General features: G+C 42.2%; 1 protein-coding gene across 1 annotated transcript in view; it reads right to left on the bottom strand.

Annotated features, from left to right (window-relative positions):
- The window catches only part of CLCN6 (chloride voltage-gated channel 6), a 62,094-nt gene that overhangs the window by 9,312 nt on the left and 32,431 nt on the right, over window positions 1-20,351 (bottom strand). Inside the window, exons 13-22 of the mRNA XM_077457733.1 lie at window positions 19,562-19,688; window positions 16,996-17,122; window positions 16,751-16,904; window positions 16,510-16,669; window positions 14,039-14,145; window positions 13,533-13,719; window positions 11,936-12,093; window positions 11,047-11,203; window positions 3,104-3,211; window positions 2,374-2,499 (exon numbers count right to left, since the gene is read on the bottom strand). Of these exons, the coding sequence (XP_077313859.1) occupies window positions 2,374-2,499; window positions 3,104-3,211; window positions 11,047-11,203; window positions 11,936-12,093; window positions 13,533-13,719; window positions 14,039-14,145; window positions 16,510-16,669; window positions 16,751-16,904; window positions 16,996-17,122; window positions 19,562-19,688 (1,411 nt within the window). The remainder of the gene's footprint in view (window positions 1-2,373; window positions 2,500-3,103; window positions 3,212-11,046; window positions 11,204-11,935; window positions 12,094-13,532; window positions 13,720-14,038; window positions 14,146-16,509; window positions 16,670-16,750; window positions 16,905-16,995; window positions 17,123-19,561; window positions 19,689-20,351) is intronic.

Genomic DNA, 20,351 nt, shown 5'->3' with positions numbered 1-20,351 from the left:
CCACCCTCCTCGGCACAGGTAGCAGAATTGGAGGCGCTCACAAGAGCTTGCATACTTTTCTCAGATCAGGAGGTAAACATCTACACAGATAGTAGGTACGCTTTTGGGGTCACGCATGACTATGGCGTAATATGGGCAAATAGAGGATTTAAAACTGCTGACAACAAGCCAATTGCTAACTCTACGCAAATTAAAGCACTCTTGCAAGCGATTCTTCTCCCAAAGCGGATAGCGGTCATCAAGGTAAAGGCCCATTCATCAAATAACAGCAGAATTTCCAAAGGAAACGCGCTGGCAGACAGAGAAGCAAAAAAGGCCGCTGCCCTATACATTGGTCAGCCAGCCCCCACAACAATGTTCTTCAAAGAACATTTTACATCACCCAACTTTAAAACCATTGTGGCACAAATACAGGGATTAGCTACAAAGGAGGATGTTTCTTTTTGGGTCAAGGATGGTTTGACCAAGGACCAAGAAGGTCTTTGGTCAAAAGAGGGGAAGATATTGGGCATACCAGAATCAAGCAGTGTGCAAACATAGAGCTGCCCCTCTTAGATCAAAACACTGACATTAACATCTATTCCCAACAGGAAATGTACGTGAAAAATCTGGTAAGTATGCTACAGGAAATGAACGAACATGTCTCTGTCACCTTTTCTCCTCTTTCCACAGAGCCGACACACCCCTTCATCCCAGGAGATCAAGTGCTAGTCAAGCAACTGGCCCACAAAAAGAGGATAGGACCAATCTACTCTGGACCTTGGAAGATAGAGAAGGTTTCCAGAACTGCTGTACTGACCGATCTAGGAAACACCTGGATCCACGCCAGCCGGCTAAAGAAGTGTCCACAGCAACCCCAGACCCCAGACCCGCCTCCAGCACCCCAGGACTCCTCTGACCAGGAACAGCAACCAGATTTGAAGGACGTTCAAGAAGGCATAAAGCAAATCTCTCTGAACGACGAGACAAATCCCTCACCCACAGGAAGAAACGAGTAGCAGAACTTTGTACACAATACCTGACAAAAATGATTTCCACTTTTGTGTCAGGAAAAACATTATGCTTCTGGACATGTCTGATTCTGATAGTATTCATACCTGTTTGGTTAATAGCAAATTGTGTGTACCATCCAGAAGATTCAGGGCTATTAGAAGGCATATGTGGGAAAGCACAGACAGCCAATGCACCACCTAGTTTAAAATATAAAAGAAGTATACACCCCACTGAACCCCCTTCAGGTTTCACCGACAGAATGTTGTTGTTAAAGTTTAAGTACAGTTATGCACAAAAGTCTGGTTTTAAGAAATGTTGGATATGCAGCAAACTCCACCCTAATACAGCCAGAATCCCATTAATGGCCATTCCCTTAAACATCACTCCTTTCCTGAATGGAACACCCCCTATTGTTCTTGCCAATGTCATAAGAAAAAAGTCCCAACAAGCCCCTCAGTTTTCAAATCGTGGGTAGAAGCCATGCTCCAGAAGCTGACTTCCATTTCCAGAGATCCCACTGTATGGTACGAGAGTCAGGAACATGAGGCCGGAGGATATGAATCCATGAGGCCTAACGAAGAGGGTAGAGAATGACCATTTCGATAATATCGAATGGTCAAAGGGAGGATTGTAAGGAGATTCCATAATACATTGCGTTATTGATTGTTGATTCTGATTATTGCTTTTACCCTGGAGATATATTGCTTATATCAATACAATACAAATCAATACAGGATTGCTAATCTGCTTAAGTAATTTAGAAAAACTTTAACTTGATACAATTTAGAAAATCTATCTCATGATAGTATTGCTTAATACTGAATTATCTCATGATCATGTCTATCTATTTCTGTAAAAATGTCTTTGTTTCAGGACGCATCTGTTTGTGGTTTTCCTCTCTGTACACTGTTACTGGGTATGGAAAGGCTAGACTTGGTTTTTAGGAAGTTGTGGCTGGCACGTCATGGTCAGCAGACGGTAACAGAAAGTATGAAGTCATTGAACTGGAATAAGCTTTGAAATACAGAGGTTAAGATTGAGGTCACAAGACATTAATAATGTGCTAATGAATATTAATGTGTATAATTTTGATTGGTCCCCAAAATTGGGGCAGAGTCTTGTAAAAATAGTATAAAACGGCAAAACCAGAATTAAAGATTGTAACCATTTCAGCATCACAATTGTGTATGAGTCATTGGTTATCTCGCCGGCGAGGACTTCCACTGAGCCATCTCCAAGAGCCTAGGCCACAAGGAGAAGTCGGGCGACCTAACAATATATATATATATTTTTTTTTTTTTTTTTTTTTTTTTCAGTAACAATATGCTACAGACTGATCACATGATGGGGTCATAACTAAAATCAGATTGCTGTGCTTACCTCTCCTATGGCATTGACCACAGGGAGATGTCTAAGCCCCATGGTTCTGAAGAGGTTAAAGACCTGCGAGACGTGTGTGTTGGGTGACACCGTAAAAGGACTTGGGTTCATATAAGGCGTGACATCCTGAAATGGACAGAAAGCACATAGCAATTAAAGTGGTTGTAAAACCGTAAAAAAAAACAAGAACAAGACAAGGCATAATGAGCTAGTATGCATCACATACTAGCTCATTATGAAATACTCACCTTAGATCGAAGCTGTTGAACCGGCGACATGTCTCCGGGAGCAATTTCTGGGTTTGCAGGCTTCAGGCCTGTGATTGGCCACGGCACGCTGAAGAAATGGCTGCTGAAGCAACGTGCCGTCCTGTGCCATTTCTTCCATGCGCCAATGACGTTGGCGCAAGAGTATATTCAACGGTGCAGATTTAGGAGATATTTACAGTACCTACAGATAAGCCTTATTATAGGCTTATTCCAGGTAAAAATGGTGTAACTAGGTTTACAACCACTTTAAAGGGGTATTCAGATTCACACTGGGCAACTCAACATAGCTGCAGGTATCTGCTCTATGAAAGAGACTGTTGCCCTGCTGAAGCCAGAGGACAGGTGCACTGGGCAGAAATAAACAGAATTTACAGAGTAGTGCAGTAAAAAAAAAAAAACTTAAAAAAAATAAATAAAAAAAATTTACTTTCCCGAATTTCTCTTCTGCTTCTTCTACTTACCACCAACATCCGTGGATTTAGGAGTGTTAGATTGACGTCGTGAATGTCAGGGTAACGAGGGTAATCTTCCAACATCTCTGCATGGGTCAGACGGGGCTGGCTAGCACTCTATAAAAAAAAAAAAAAAAAAAAAAAAAAAAATTATAAAATATATTAAAGCAGAAGTTCAACCTTACCTAACTCTCCCCACTTTTAGCAAGTCCTCTCTTGTGTTGCAAATTACTACTCTCAATTCTGTGCACACATGCATCTCCATAGAATAGCATTTTGAAGGTGCAACAGCCATCATTAACTCTCCATTGTTTTCTGTATAAACAATGTCATCCTCAATGCTCTATCCTTCTGATCTGTACTGTCCTCATATTGCTATGAAAGAACACATCCCTCTAGACCTGCATTCGAGAAAATTGTATATTGTATTGCCAGCCTCACACTCCCCTTTCTAACAATCCCTCCCCACTGCCCTGTCTGAGCTCCGCTGCTTCTGAGCATGGAAGAGCATGTAACCGGGGGGGGGGGGGGGGGAGACCTACAGGTGAGCCTAGATTAAGGCTTACCTGTAGGTCCAAGAAATATCTCCTAAACCTACACGGTTTAGGAGATTTGTCAAAAGACAGGCACCACTGTCTATGGCGCATGCGCCGCAGACAGCGGCGCGCAGAGCGCTATTATTAACGGCGATATGCCACAAGTGGCGGCTCCCATGCACGTACACGGGAGTGACGTCATCGCGGCTCCGTCAAATGATAGCGCCAGAGCAGCGAGACCCACGAGAAGATGGAGGCTCCGTACACAAGGGGACAGCGGTGACATCGCTGGCTCCTGTGTCAGGTAAGTGACACATAATGGACTACTATGCGATGCATACTAGTCCCTTATGCTTTACCTTTGCAGGGAATCAAAGAGGAAGTAAACCCATCAGGGTTTACTTCCTCTTTAATGCTTGCACAAATGTGGTTAATTAACTGAACTAGGTCTTTATTCTAGCACCTCGACATCCATTTAAACTGTATACATTTTCAGGTATCAGAAAAGTGAGGTATCCTTCATTATTAAGGCTTTGGCCCATTCTTTTTGCAGTGGGTTACGGGGCCCTGTATAGCTTTTTATAAGCAAAGTTTAAATACTATAGATTTGAGTCTCCATCCTTTCCTATTTAAAAAGGAGGACATGCAAAGGGTTGCCCTCTGTCCCCACTTTTATTCGTATTGGCTATGGAACCCCTAGCAGAGGCGATCCCTTTTCATACTGATAATCAAGCCACTGGAATTGGCAGGCTCTGCTCACAAAATGTCATTATTTGCAAATGACATATTGCTGTCCTTTGCTTCACCTTACTTTAAGCCAAGTTTGATGGACCTGCTGGATTTCTTCTCCTCTTACTGGAATCCATGTTAAAAAGGTGTATTTTTTTTATTTTATTGTATCTACAGGCAAGCATATAATAAAGCTTACCTGGGAGGTAGACTGTATATCTTCTAAGTTTGCACCGTTTAGGAGACATTCACACTGCATACCCGTGCCGTCCCTTTAGAGCTCCGTGCTGCAGTAGTGAAATGCATACAGGAGGGATGTAATCGCGGCCCAGCCAGATGGCCAGAGCACGCAAACCCAGAAGGAAGACCAGGTGAAGTTGGAAGCCCTGTTAGCGGTGACACTGGAGGGCTTTGTTCTAAGGTAAGGATCTCATATTGTGCTAGTATGTGATGCATACTAGCACATTATGCCATTGCCTTGCAGGTTTTAACCCCACAAAATCTGTGTTAATGTCAGTGACCTCAACTGACTAGACAAGAGACATGTTAAAGCAATTTTTCCTTTTCAGTGAACTACAACCTTGCTATATCTTGCTATTAAACTAACCCCATCTTTAGCGCGCTTTACCAAGCCAATTATCCAGCATTATTTAAACAGCTCGTTGCCCTCCTGACTTTTTGGAGCCATTATTCATTGCCCTGGTTCAAAAAAATCAATGCAGTTCATATGACCCATCTTCCCAAACTTCTCTAGGTCTCCCAGTCCCTGTACTCTCCCCAATATATACTTGGAAACCACCAACGGAAAAATTTGTCTGGGGGTCTTCTCGCCCTCGTATCAATTGATGTATACTATTTGCTCGCAAGATAAATGGTGGGATGTCGGTTCCCAAACTTGAGGATTACTATTTGGCAGCAAATACAGCCCCACTTTCACATCTTCATGCCACTCATCATATCCCGCTTTAAACTGCTATTGATATGACTGACTCTTACCGCATCCTGTTGTCTTCTTTACCCTATGCCACTCCTTTCAGCTTTGAGACTTAGAGAGAATTTTCCATGGGCCTGATTTCTCCCTATTTGCCACTATTACGGTTGCTCCACTGCCCCATATTTTCTCCTGGCCTGGAGAATTTAATGCAGTCCTCTAGTGGTTTGAACACGCCTTTACTGATGTCCATTCTCTCCTTACTCCCAACCAGGACCTTGACTTTTGAATCTCTTCGATCATTTCACGAGATACCTCTTCGTGAACATTACCGCTATCTGTAGCTTCGTAATTTTGGGTCTGGCCTTATTCACTCTTTGTTGATCACGCCCCCCATTTGCCTGGTTTCATTTCCATTTCATTTTAATTTCTACTACATAACCTCCTGTGGGACCGTATAGATGGAAACCTGAACTAGGAAAAGAGTTGGATCACAAGGACTGGCAGATCGTAACTTTGGATTCTTCTAAATGCTCAAAAATTGTTGCCATACTCGAGAATGCTTGCAAAAATTGTTGTATCACTGGTACTATACACATCAGCTTGACTGGCTTGCCTTGTCCCCAATTATCCTTCAATTTGTTTCCGTGGATGTACTCAGCCAGGAACAATGGTGAACATTTGGTGGTACTGTCTGAAGGAGAGCACACTATGGATTTGGGTCTATGCTTTACTTAGTACATTGTTACACTACAACCTCAAACAAAATCATTATGAAGCTCTTGCTTTTTAACCACTTCAATACAGGGCACTTTCACCCCCTTCCTTCCCAGCCCAATTTTCATCTTTCATCGCTCTAGCGCTTTCAGTGACAATTGCGCGGTCATGCTACACTGTACCCAAATGAAATTTTTATCATTTTGTTTGCACAAATAGAGCTTTATTTTGGTGGTATTTATTCACGACTCCAAAAGCAGAAATTTGGAAAAAAAACAATATTTTCTTTTTTCTATTTTAAAAGAAATCCAATAAAATCAAATTTTGTCATAAATTTAAGCCAAAATGTATTCTGCTACATGTTTTTGGTCAAAAAAATTCCGTTAAGTGTATAATAATTGGTTTGTGTGATCACGGACATATGTACGCAAATGATCATGTACATATGTGTGCAGGTGATCATTGGGACATGTGATTTTAGTGGGATATGTTTTTATTATTAGGGACATGTGTATTTATTATTTGGGGACATGTATGTTTTGGGGACATGTGTGGGGACATTGTGTTTACACTGTGTGGTGATTTGTGTTTACACTAGACTGGTGATCAGTGAGTAAAAAGCTGTAAAAAACAGCTCATACTCACTGATCATCAGCCGGCTGCAGCGATCTGCTCTCCTCTCCTCAGCGATGACTTCTGTGTGAGGAGAGGAGGAGCCGATTGCCTAGCAACCGGCTGTTTGTTTACATCACATGACGGCCATGATTGGACATGGCCGTCATGTGATCAGGAGGGCCAATCACAGAGCCCTCCTGCCGATCTGAGATGCGCCGTGTCTGGGTGACACGGGCGCATCGGGATCGTGCCGCTGCGTGGGCACGCGCGTGCGATCCCGCTCCTTCTGGTGGACGTTCCTGAACGTCCTCTCAGAAGTAGACGGCTCCCACCCGGCCGTATATGTGCATTGGCCGGATGGGAAGTGGTTAAGCTCATAGATACTCCCTTTTCGAGCTGAACAACTACTTGCTACTCACCTTTTTACAGCAACTAAGCTCACTATTGCCAGAGCATGGAAGTCTCCTGTCCTGAGGCAATTAAACACTGCATTAATGATATTATTAACGAAAAACTGACGGCCATATCAACTGACTGTCATGATAAGTTTAAGAGCTTGGCAACCTTGGATATCTCACTCACACCCTTCTCATTTTGACCATCAGTTGTTGGAAATTTGATCTTTCTGCGCCCCAGGCCCCTGGGATTTGTACGCCGTTATTTTTTTCTTTCCTTCCCATTCTCTTCTCTCCATACTGCCTACTGTGTATACTGGCTCTTTTTGCATGACCCCTTGTGGTCTTTTTTTCCCTTTACATTTTTGAATGGGGTAGTGGATCACGTCCTTCCCTGTTGACCATTCTGTGCAATACAGGACTCCCCTCTGTATGCAGGTCCTGTCTCATATGTATCCTGTGTATGTTATTCTTGTTTGTATATTTTGGGCTAAATAAAATAATTTTTATCAAGTACAGAGTGCGGCCATTTCTTCTTTTGATATTTCGGGCTAGTTACAAAAACTCACCACCCAATCTATAACGCTTTCATTTTATTGTGCATGTTATTGTGTACATTAATTCTGTTTTTCATGTTGTCACGCAACCACTAAGCAATTCATCTGTAAAGGTCCCACTGCTAAGGCTCGCTGCCCTAATATCCTGTCCATAAAACCCGTGGCCACCGGTCATTTAACTGCCCCTGTGTAGTTTGTTCCTGTTTGTAGCAAGATAATTATTTGGCTGCTATCTGCAGTAGGCGGTCCCAAGCTGTTCAGAGTCCCAGACTGTCTCTTGCCTATCCATGTTGCATCAGTTGACTGGCAGCTCATCGGTGTCCCTGGGGTGTTTTACTAAAGGCAAACAGACTGTTTACTTTGCAAGGGAATTTTCCCCTAGCTCAGGGAATGTGGTGAAAATTCACTTTGCTAAAATACCCCATCACAATGGAACTCTAGTGAGTATATTTACATACCGTAGGTATAGGGGTTTTATGCCCCATCCCTGATTATATCTGCTCTTGTCTATCTCGCTCTCTCTCAAATTCATATCTTTACAGTGATCGATACTACATGTGCTTGCTCCTGGCGAGTGGCATGGAAGCCACGAAACGCGTAGAGATAATATCTGCCGTGTTCTCTTCAGATTCAGATGCTCTACAATATGATCAATTACTCATCCCTACAGGTTTAAATGAGGCCTTAGGTCCTGCAGGTTATATCGTTTAATTATTGCTGTACTCCATTCAGATTGTTGGTGAACTAGGGAATTTTATTGAGTGATTGATTGCTTTACCCATTATTATCTTTTGTTATTATTGTTTATCATTTTATTATTGATATTAATATTACAACGTACGTCTATCTACTTTATGACCCATTTGTGCATTTTATGTATAATTACATGTAATTTGTGATTATCATTTGTATGTTCTAGTATCATGTGAATAAAATTCCCTTATGATCACCCAATTACTTTTTTGCAGTAATGTGCTTCATGCAAAGTCCCACCCCCCTTTTGGGGGCTGAAAAAGCCCCCTCTTCCTCCATCAATCACAATGGAAAGTTAAAAAAAAAAAAAAAAAAAAAAAAACAGTATTTTTGTTTGCACATGATGAAAGTCCACAAAGCATCATCTCATTCCCTTGCACAGTGAGCAGCCTATTTGCCTTCAGTAAATCAATTTCCCTGCCTGTTCTGCCCAACCACACTTGAAGGATTTGATTTCATGACTGTCGAATGATCTCCCATCACCAATGTCCCAAATCCTTACTGACATATAAATAACAGACACACCCAAAACAGAGAAAGGATCCAACATCATGCAAATAAAAAAATAAAAAAAATGACTCATATTTCCTGGGTTTGGGCGAAAGATAATTTTAGAAGAGATTTTAAAAAAGATCCCTGGGGTTCAGCTTCAACTCCACAGCTGATCCAAAGGAAAGCAAAAAAACTCTTCTAAAAAGAGTTCCAATTTGCCGCTACACAGAAATATTGAATAAAGGTGTTCTAGTAGAAGTTGCTGGTTTGAAAACGCCTGGCACCGAAACTTCAGAGACTAAATCAACCCAGAACTAGGGATGAGCTCTGGCGTGTTCGCATGGTCCATGTGCTGAGCCCTCCAGGAAGTCCGCGCAGCGCTAATCACAGGCAGTGAGACATTGCCCGATCTCTGCAGCCGCATATTGGGGCAGTTTCACTGCCTGCGATTAGCGCAGCGCTGCGCCGACTTCCTGGAGGGCTCAGCACGTGGACCATGCGAACACGCCTGAGCTCATCCCTACCCAGAACTAAAGTACTGACCGAAGGTGGAGGGAGGAGTAGCGCTTCCACGCCCCTTTAGCCATTTCTTGGCATCACAGCTTCAGCACATAACAGGGTGTAACATAGTAGGCCAAGAAGTAGTAAGAAAGATGCTCCTACAAAACACCCCACACGACTCAATACCTGAAGCCCTAGAAGCAGGATCCTTTCCCTCAGGAATCCTTACCCTGAACTTGATGAGAGTATGGGACACAGCAAAAACAATATTGAAGTATAGAGGTCACATGGGAAATACCCCCTTGTGGGATAATAGCAAACTGGGAGAACTAAAAAAAGATGGGGGTAGTAAGGGAATGGGAGAGATGTGGAATAAAAAATATTATCCAGCTTTACCTAAACGGTACCCTGGAATCTTTCCAGGAACGGAGAGACCAATATACCGTACTGAACAATACATTTTTTTTTTTTGTTTTTGTTTTTTTTGGATACTTGCAGGTCAGGCACGCACTGGATGAACAGTTCAGAGGGAGTTCCCTGGAATGGAGTACAATCCCAGTACTTCAAAAATTAATTAATGCTGAAACAGGAAAGGGTCTAATTTCAAAATGATACCCTTATATCAATAAGGGGAGAATGGGAGGGATGGCAACCCCCCCACCCATTAAGAAGAAAATGGGAAAAAGATGTGGAACTAGCTCAACTGGTCTCACTATTCCCCTCCCAGAGGATGTTCCATTTGTTCTTACTGTATAGAACTTACTATTCACCTAGGAAACTTTTCCAGTTTGGCCATCGGCCAGACTCAAGTCCTAGGTGTGGGGACTTAGAAGCGGATGTGCTCCATATGTTTTGGAGATGCCCGAAGCTGTTCTGTTACTGGACGGAGATGACAGGAGTCATCGACCGTACGTTTGGATCCTCCATTAGATTGGAGGTAAAACGTTGCCTACTGGGACTAGTGGAGGGAGTGGGAAATCCAGGAAACAGCCAGGTAGCTGTCATGAGATATTTATTCCAAGCAAGGAACCTGATCGCTCGGAGATGGCAGTCAGTGTCGCCTCCAGTGGAGAATGGCTGAATAGCATGAATGGGGTAATTCTTAAGGAGAAATCGATATATACAAAACCATGGGCGTTAAAGAAATAGGACTTGATTTGGAAACACTGGTGGGAAGCAAGAGGCTTTATTGTGTAATGTTTACTAGTCTGGAAAAAAATAAAATGTATATATATATATATATATATATATACATATACACATATATACACACACACACATATACATACACACACACACACACACACACACAGAAAAGGCGGTTAATGACTTAAAAGGAAATAGACCTTGAGAGATTGTAAGATGAATGATTGTGAGGAAAGGATGTAGTTGAGAGGATGCAGCTAATGGGTTGTGAACTTAGACTTAATTTGATTTCTAGACAGGTCCTCCTGTAGGATGACTTCCCCACACAGGCTTCTGTCAACATGTGTATAGTTGATATTACACTTATTGCTTTTAAGGGGGGGGGTGGAACGTATGGTGGAGGGAGTTTGGGTGCTGGAAGAAATGCCTGCTTTGATATATGGTGTAAATATTACGAAATTTGTGAAGAAATAAAGTAAAAAAAAATAAAAAAAAATAAAAAAAGTACTGACCGAAGGATGGCTACATATTTAAAAAGCAGGAAATAGGAAATAGGAAGGGAGGATGTTACAGCACTTACAGATTGTGTTTCAGAGTAGCAGACACCCCGGACTAGTAACGTCACCAGCTGGGAGCGCAGGATAAGGCCGTGAAAAGTCAATGGACGGAAGCGTTCCTCCATAGTCCACTCCTCGCTGGGGGATTGGTCGGGGTACAGGTTAGGGTAAGGGGTGTACCTGGAGATAGACCAATGTTACATATTTATTTATTTATTGCAGAGAACATACACAAGTTACATAATACCAGTCTGGAATACAAAGCACACATTAGGGCCTCTTGCACAAAGACCTAAGAGGGATAAACGGTGTACATTCGAGCATACTTCTGTGCCCAAGAGGGACAGGCGGATTCTATAGCTAGTCCATACAAATCAACGACAGGCTGGATGAGGCTACAACTGTACAGGTATTTACACAAAGCCCATTGTGAACATACGGTAAGTATCGAGACTTACACACTGCCTACAACAGACACATTGCGTAAGTCCCAGGAAGCACAGGGGAGTAAGGGTAATATTTGCTCAGAGATGTGTTTTAATTTACATTCTCCAAATAGCCACAACATATATAACAACACAGTGTGCGCAGCAACCCCAGGCATCACCTTGTAAAAGTAGCATTGAATTCATCACTGGGATGCAAAAAGGGCTGTTGGGAGGGACCATGTGGATCCTTCCACTCTATGCAGAAAACTACAGGAGGGGTGGATACAAGGCCAGTCACCCTGCACAAGCAGAGAGAGAGCAGCAGTGATCAGTCTATTACAGAAAGCTCCTGCACAGAGGCAAAATACAGGAAATGTTTCATGTTGGATTACTGCACAAATCTGAAACACACAAAGCACTCCAAGAAAAAAAAAACATGGGCTCTTGCATTTAGACAATTTTTTTTCCAACTTCCAGTCTATACCTTCTCTCTAACATCTGCTGCAGCATGTCCTCCTTTTCAGGGGCTTCTTCCGAGACCACGTGATCGTCACACATGTTGCGCAGTTCACTGGATGGGTAAGACTTCATAGACTGACTCCTCTTCCGCTGCTCACCGGCTCTAGTCAGGATGCTGGACTTCTGTGTAAAAGGAGACAAAAATTTTTTTTTGTACATCAGCATACCTGACCTTCGCTAACATTGCTCATTTCACAGGGTTTGAGGGTGCCTGAGGGTGGGCAGGTGAAAAATGTCAACGGAGAAAACCTTCCCTGTCTCTGTGCACTGTGTCAGGCAGGACAGGACAAAGCAGGGGCATGACAGCAAGGCTGTATAAAGGATGACTGGCATGGGCACAGCATCATGCAGTTACAATTGGCTAACCGATGGACACAAACTGACCATGTCAGCATGGCTCAGTTTCCATGTTTGACATGGTCATAATGCTCTAGGGAGGGATGGGAATTGTCAGGATCATCAGGTTTTTGTTCGCAAATAAGAGACTACTAGAAAAAGAAGAAAAATTTACCAGTTCATTTAAGAACAGAAGAATGCATTTGCTAATTATTGATTTAAATGGTCACATAAAAATGGGCTCATTCACATGATCGTATCTATGCATACACCTGTGCAAAGGTTCATTTTCACCCACAAGCCAATCACAGACATTTCCTGCATTGGTATGCAGGCAGTTCCATCCATGTCTATTGGGATGCAGCGATTGCACAGACAGCTGCTGGTCCCAATTGGACAGCTGTGCAGTGAAATTGGGATCAGCCGTGGTGCCCGTACAGCTGCTGTGTCCCAAAACACATGAATGAAGGAATGGATCTGGCTATAGTTGGTGGAGTGCCATCATCCCTGATATAGATTTCTACAAACAATACCCTCTGAGGTTGGGACTATACAGGCACCAATTGTGGTCAAATTTGTAAAATTAAATTTTTTTGTATGCAAGGATAAAAACATGCATTTAAAAAAATATGATACACCCATAGAGGCAAGAAATTTAGCGCCTCTATGTCCATATTGTATTTTTTCAGACACGTTTTTATTCTTTGTATAAATAAAGATAGATATATATATATATATATATATATATTTTTTTTTTAATCCAATTTGACCATGATTAGTGCCTGTATAGTCCCAACCTGAATAGGGCTGCCTGCACACAACGCATGTACATTCTATGCTGGCAAAGACAGTCCTTCACACGGGCGTATGCATAAATATACCTGTGTAATGGAAGCCAATCTGCACAATGAAGCAACAGTGATACATTAATAGTCATCCCTCTGCTCTCACTCTCTGTCAGCACATAGCGAAGCCCAATTGGCTCCTAGGTACACCCCTCCCTCTTCCAGCCTGAATGCTACTATGCACGATAGAAGCCGTTATCAAAATAGATTCAAGTTATATATAAAATATATATTTTTTTTTTTTAAAGGAATAAATTACTCTATATAAAGTTTTTATTGCTTTGTATATCTGCCTAAACTTCAGCCTAAAAAATTTAATAAATAAACTTGGTACATTTGTTTTCAGTTTTTGGTCTGCCCATCCCCACACCAGGTACTGACTTTAAACTTTATGTTGTTGCTGATCAATTGGTTTCCTTTCATAAACTCCTTTTCATTTCCACGGTTCTCAGTCACTACAGGGAAGGCGTGATTGGCGGTAGTACGCAGAATGCTGACCAGGGACTGGATGCGGGTGTGAGGGTATACATAGGTGAGGTTGGGTTCCATGATATCGCTGGCTCTTAACCTGTGACAAGAAGACATTGGAAAGATGATGTCCGACTGCACTCCTTACTAGTAATTAACCCTATAAGATCTTGAATTCTGGGGTGATAAAAATGGACAGTGGCAAATCAAGAAAAAAAACAAACACAACACACTTCGAGGTATTCGATTATTTAGTCATAAGAAGATATGTAGCGTTTAGGGACACCTCGGCCCTATTTATCATGCAACTGTCACAGCTAGCCAGGCTTCTCCTATATAATTTAGGGGGGCAAACCTCCCCAGTATCCCCAGTTTCATGAAATGGTTCTTTTTTTTTTTTTTTTAAGAAGATCACTTACTTGTCCATTTCCTCTTCGGTCTCCCACTCCAGCAGAGGCACGCCCCTCAGTCCAATATGGACATCATAGATTCCTTTATTGAAGAGATCACCTGTCCATTTTGCAACCTAAAAAAGAACACCAAATCAGCCATCAACTACTGCCTGCCTAAGTATAGATCTATGTTTGTCCCAAGCATGTCTAAATCACCCACTGTTGATTGACTCGCTACATTTGCTGGTTCCTACGTATCAACTACTACTTTTTAGTGAAATGCTAAGTTTAGTTTTGAACTTTCCTACTGCTGGGTTGAAGTCATGTCTGCATGTTCTTGATCTCATTTCATATTGAAAATACTTCCCCTCCTGAACCTTAGTCACCCCAATGATGTATTTAAAAGGTTTCAGTAGTGTCCCACCTTTCCCTTCTCCCCTCCATACTTTACATATGATGTTCCCCCAGTCTCTTCTTTTCAGGTTTTAGCTCTCAGATCTTTTACTCTTTTTGTTGCCCATCTCTGGGTCTTGTTCTATCTTATCAATATTTTTTTTAAATGAGGTCCCCATAACTGGACACTGTATTCTAAATGAGGTCTATAAGAAGATCTGCAGGAATCAGATCTCCTTTCTTCTGCTGGTGATCCCTCTAGTGATGGGTAAAAATACGGAACTATCGCCGCTCGTGTGTGCAGCGTGGTGATCGGGGATGAGGCGTGCCCCTCGGACCACCCCCAATCAGGGTAAAGAGCCAATGAAATTGGCTCTTTACCACGTGACCGGTTGTGTATGGTCACAAATGTCAACAAACAGCTGTAGTGCAATTTCAGGGTTCTCCTCCTCAGTGTGTGAGGAGAGCTGGTTAAAATCTCCCCCCAAATAAAGAGGACCTGTCACAGCCCATGCCTCATACACTATACCTTGGGGTGTTTGTGGTGTGGTATCGCTATACTCGGGATGAGTAGAATATTATATATTTTTTAGTATATGTACACGCTATAAAAAAAAAAAAAAAAAATCTTATAAATTGACAACTTCGTGTAAAAAAAAAAATATGAATAGGTTTTTATTTTCTTTCCACGTTTCCAAAAACTTTTGAAAAAACAGAAAAATGTTCAAAATGACTAATTATGCCTCAGAATATACGTTGGGTGTTTGCTTTCCAAAATTGGGTCATTTTGTGGGTAATTCCACTGTCCTGGTGCTCCAGAACCTTCAAAGGTGTGACAGGTCATAAGGAAATGATATGTGTAATTAATGCTCCTAGAACACCTGATGGTGCTCCCTGTCTGTTGGGCCTCTCTATGTGGCCAGGCTGTGAAAAAGTCTCACATATTATTTTGGGGTGTAACTGGAAGTATGCTTCTGCAGTGTGTGAGAAATAACTTATTATGACAATTTTGTGTAAAAGAATACAAACTAATTGCTTAATTTTCCCAAGAATTGTGGGAAAATATATCAACTTAAAAAAAAAAAAAAAACCCTCACCATGACTCGTACTAAATACCTTGGACTGTCTACTTTCAAAAAAGGGGGTAATTTGGGGAGAATTTGTACTGTCCTGAATTTTCAGGGCCTCACGAAATGAGATAGGCCATCAGTACACCAGGTGTGATGAATTTTTGATGATTTGCACCATAGCAAATAAAAAAAAAAAAAAAAAAAAAAAAAAAAACGGTTTCAAAATTTTACTTCTAGCACAAAAAATAAAATCCAGGGGTGATTAAAATATCATCAAAATAAAGATCTATTTGTGTGAAAAAAAAATTATAAAAATATTTTGTTTGGTACAGTGTTGCATGACTGAGTAATTGTCATTCAAAATGCAAGAGCACTTAAAGCTGAAAATTGGTCTTGGCATGAAGGGGGTATAATTGCCCAGTTTTGAAGTGGTTAAGGTAAAAAAAAAAAAAAAAAAAAAAAAAGAAGAGGTTCTGGGGGCTTCTCTGTGCAAAACAACTGCACAAAGAAGGCAAGTATAACATATATATTTTTTTCATTTTAGATTTAAAAAAAAAATAGGTTTAGAACCATTTCAAACATCTCATTTTAAGAACACAAAAATGGACACATTTTCATATCCATTTGTTTTCATAATCTTTTACGAGGATTTTAGCACATCGACACATTTTTAATATACAGCCATTCGGAAAAGCCTTTGAATAAAAACTTAGAATAAAAGGATGAACATTTCCAATGAACTGACAGGGCTGACTGTGCGCACTGATGGATGTATATACCTTCACAGCAGCTGAAATCCATTTCCTCCAATCAAGGTAAGGGAAAGGGGTTGAATCCACAACAAACTTCAGGAATTTCACCACCAACTGCAGTACCAAAATGTATCTTTTTTCTATACAGTGAATCCAACAAGGTGAAGATATGCGTCTTTCAGCCCTTTGTATTCATTAAGGTGCTTCGGGTTCACCTAGAGTGCCAATTTCATGCCCTGTCAAATGTCATTAGCATTGACTATTGGTCTAAACAGAAACTCACCATGAGTGTGATCATTATGGGAAGGCCATACGAGATCTCATTTGTTGATTCGATGAGGATGACCGTAAGGCTAATGGTCATCCGGACCACGCCCCCGAGGAAAGCCGCAGCACCAATCAAGGCAAAGGTTCCAGAATAGATATGGGTCAATCCCAAGTAACTAAACAGAGATACAAGAGGTCAGGCTTAAAATGCCAAAAAACTGCCGGGAGACCAGCCACTCATGTATTAGTCTGTCTACCTTTTCAGGAGGTTAGCTACCAAACGACCAAAGGCAGCTCCACAGAGCAAGGAGGGCACAAACAGACCACTAGGCACAGAAATACCATACGTCCAGCAGGACAAGAGGAAGTACATAGAGCAGAAGAAAGACAGAGTGACGGGGCTGAAAGTGCCTGGAACACAAGAGATTGGGAGAACCTTTCACACAAACAATTGCCGACAGCCTGACGGCAAAAAAAATTCTACTGAACAAGCAATTTTTACCTTCTTGATGGAACAGCTGCAAGATGGCCGACTCTTGAGGGTTGAAGAAGAGGGTGGCCATGTCGTTGTAGGTATTGTTGGGACAGAAGAAGGTCTTGATGCTGGTATTGACTTCATCCGATGAGAACTGATGGAAAGAGGATAAACTGGGTGAACGTTGGGGACAAAAAAACAAGAAGCTTCTCTGGGGCAGAGACCGATGTGAGTGGTTCTATGCACTCTGTACAGAGCTGAGACATGTTGGAGCAAGAAATAAATATGTAGATGGCCTTCTACAAGCTTTTAGTATAATGAATACATGCCATGTTCCATGCTTAAAATCCCTTTCTCTGCCTTCATTGAAGGACACAGTAAAGATTTTGGAAGATCTGTCTCTTGAGCCGCCTGCAGGAGTAGGATGCTAGGCACAAAAAAACAAAGAACTTCTTAGGGTTGGCCTCCTCCTCCATCTCCAAAAAGGCAGCTCAGATAGTCACAAAGCATTACATAAATAATAGGAGACAGATAAAACAACTAGGAGGGGTGGGTGCTGTCATTTAATGAATGCAGAGAAAAGAAAAAGGAGTTCTAAAACATCTAACTATTGGGATGTTCCAAAGCAGTGTCTACTGTAACAAACATGAAAAACTCACCTTAAAATCTGTAGTAAAAACGCAGAAAAAATAAATAATTGGGCCCGGGGCAGTTTAAGTCATAATATGCTAGTATGTACTGTATACTTGCACATTATGACAAACTTACCTGAAATGAAGCCCTCCAGCGGTACGCTGTCACCGCTGTAGGTGCTTCCATCTTTAACCGGTCTTCGGCTATATGAATGGGCAAGCCGTGATGATGTCACTCCTGCAATGTCACCAGCTGCTTCTAAAGTAAACCTCTCCTACACTGTGCACGTTTAGGAGATATTTATTGTGCCTAGAAGTAAGCCTTATTATAGGCTTACCTATAGGTAAAAAATCAACAAAGGAAGTTTACTCCCACTTTAAAGGATCAGTCCACTTTTCAGGGAAATCTAATAAATGCACATAAATTTTGTAGAAAAAATACGGGCGTTAACATGTTCAAAAGGTGAACCTAACCTGGGTTCACACTATGTGTGGCCGCGGCTCGCAGAAGGGGCCCGGTGCGACCCCGTTCACTGTTTCAGGGGAGAACCAGGTCAGAATTATTGGCTTGAATTCAGACCTGAAACGGAGCCAAAAGATGCACAGGACCCTTCTTGCTGTGCGCTTCGCGGCCGCTCCAGAGCTATGTGAACCGAAATAGAGCCGGTCACAGTCTCCGGTCATGCGAATCGGATGCAAAGAAATCTGCATCCAATTTGCATAAGTGTGAACCCAGCCTGAGCAAAAAGAACTGCACTGAGTCATCTCTTCCAGATAGGGGTTTGGCCACCAGCAGTGTAAGTAGTGTTTTGTTTTTTGTGCAGAGCATCCTATTCCTGCAGGGGGGCACCACAAACCATTGGTCAGGTCTTCACTGTGTCCTTCAATCCATAGAAGAGGAAAAAAAAACATTTTGAAAGAACAGAACTCTAACAACTGTGTTGGTGAAAAAACAAACTCCGGGAGAGGAGGGCCCAGACATGTGAGTTATCAAAGTCATGTGTCCAGCCTCCCTTCCAATCACAGAGTGCACAGAGTGCACTATGCGGCATTAAAGTGATATTAAAATCGCTTTTTTTTTTTTTTTTTAACCACTTGAGGTCCGGGCCATAGCTGAATGACGGCTGATCACATGATGTAAACAAATGCTCGTGATCATTTTTTTTTTGAGGAGAAAAAAAAGCTGATCACCAGCTTATGTTAAAGGGACATTGGTCCTGAAGAGGAAGGAGGCACATCTGCCTCCTCTGTGCCATTTAGTACCCCCTGCCAGTGCCACCTGTCCTTGTGCCCACCAGTGCCACCTAGCAATGCCTACAAGTGCCACCTATCAATGCCCACCAGTTGTGCCAATCAGTGCCACCTAGCAGTGATCCCTATCAGTGTAAGCAATCAGTGTTTAAGTGCCCAGTAAGCAAGTGGTTAATTAAAGCAATAAACATATTATACATAACCTACTCTGTGCAGGGATACTGCATAGAGCAGTAGCTTACTTTGTCAGTCCCCACCAGCACTCTTCCCTCCTCTTCTTCTCCAAGTGCCCCTCTGGCAAGCTGTGTGCTAAGGGTGCACTCCTGGGGGCTGTGCATGTCCATAAAACACACATACATAGCGTGTGACTGAGAGCAGTAGGAGACAATGGCTCTCGCTGCTCTCAGACTCCTGTGAGAGAAAAGAGGGGAGGACTACTGCAGCCGGGCACAGCATTGCTAGAGGACTCAGGTAAGTGTTGGGGGCTAGTGTAAAGTTAAAAACCTTTTGTGTTTAAAACCCATTTAAGCAGAAGACACTCTGTGGGATTCGGTGGCCTGTATTATATGTATGGCTGGTGAAATGTAGATCACGTTGCAGTGTTAAGCAGAGAGTGGGTACTGGAATAAACAGGCCCCTATGGAACTTTGTCACCGAGCCATGTTCGTAAAAAACATAACATATGCAAAACAGAGGCACAGTTCAGGTACCTGCGTAGACATGGTGCCGTTGTTCCAGTCAGTTGAGGGAGAAAGTTTCCGGCATTCCCCCAGAACCATCGATGACACAAATACAATGACTGTGGTGACCAAGGAGATCAGCAGACTCTCGCAGACCCTGGAAGACAGAAAGGTGTATCCAATCAGGTTCAGATATTGGTCAGATGTGACAGCTGGGGGAACGATAATCTGCACATGAAGGGTCAGTGCATTATAAGGATCAATAATCTTTCCCCATTTTCCTACAGCATGCCTTACTACTAAATAAGCTCCATTTTAATCAAAATGTTATGCCCAGTTTCATGTATTCAATATACACTCCACTAATAACGGCCACATACTTCATAAATACACTATGTTGACAAACGTATTGGGACGCCTGCCTTTACACACAATGTTAACTTTAATGGCATCCCAGTCTTAATCCGTAGGGTTGCGGATTGAGCTGGTCCACCCTTTGCAGCTATAACAGCTTCAACTCTTCTGAGAAGGCCGTCCACAAGATTTAGTGTGTCTATGGGACTGTTTGACTATTCTTCCAGAAGCACATTTGAGAGGCCAGGCACTGATGTTGGACGAGAAGGCCTGGCTTGCAGTCTCCACTTTAATTCATCCAAAAGGTGTTCCACCTGGTTGAGGTTAGGACTGTGTACGATTTTGGTCTGAGGTTGTTTTTCAGGGGTTGGGCTTGGCCCATTAGTTCCAGGGAAGGAAACTCCTAAAGGCATCAACATACCAAGACAGTTTGGACAATTTCATGCTCCCAACTTTGTGGGAACAG

The sequence above is a fragment of the Lithobates pipiens genome, unplaced genomic scaffold, assembly GCF_037356315.1.
Source record: "Lithobates pipiens isolate NorthernLeopardFrog02 unplaced genomic scaffold, aLitPip1_a1.2 Scaffold_27, whole genome shotgun sequence".
NCBI classification, from domain to species: domain Eukaryota; kingdom Metazoa; phylum Chordata; class Amphibia; order Anura; family Ranidae; genus Lithobates; species Lithobates pipiens.
The sequence above is the reverse complement of the archived record's forward strand: the minus strand, read 5'-3'. Positions and strand labels throughout refer to the sequence as shown.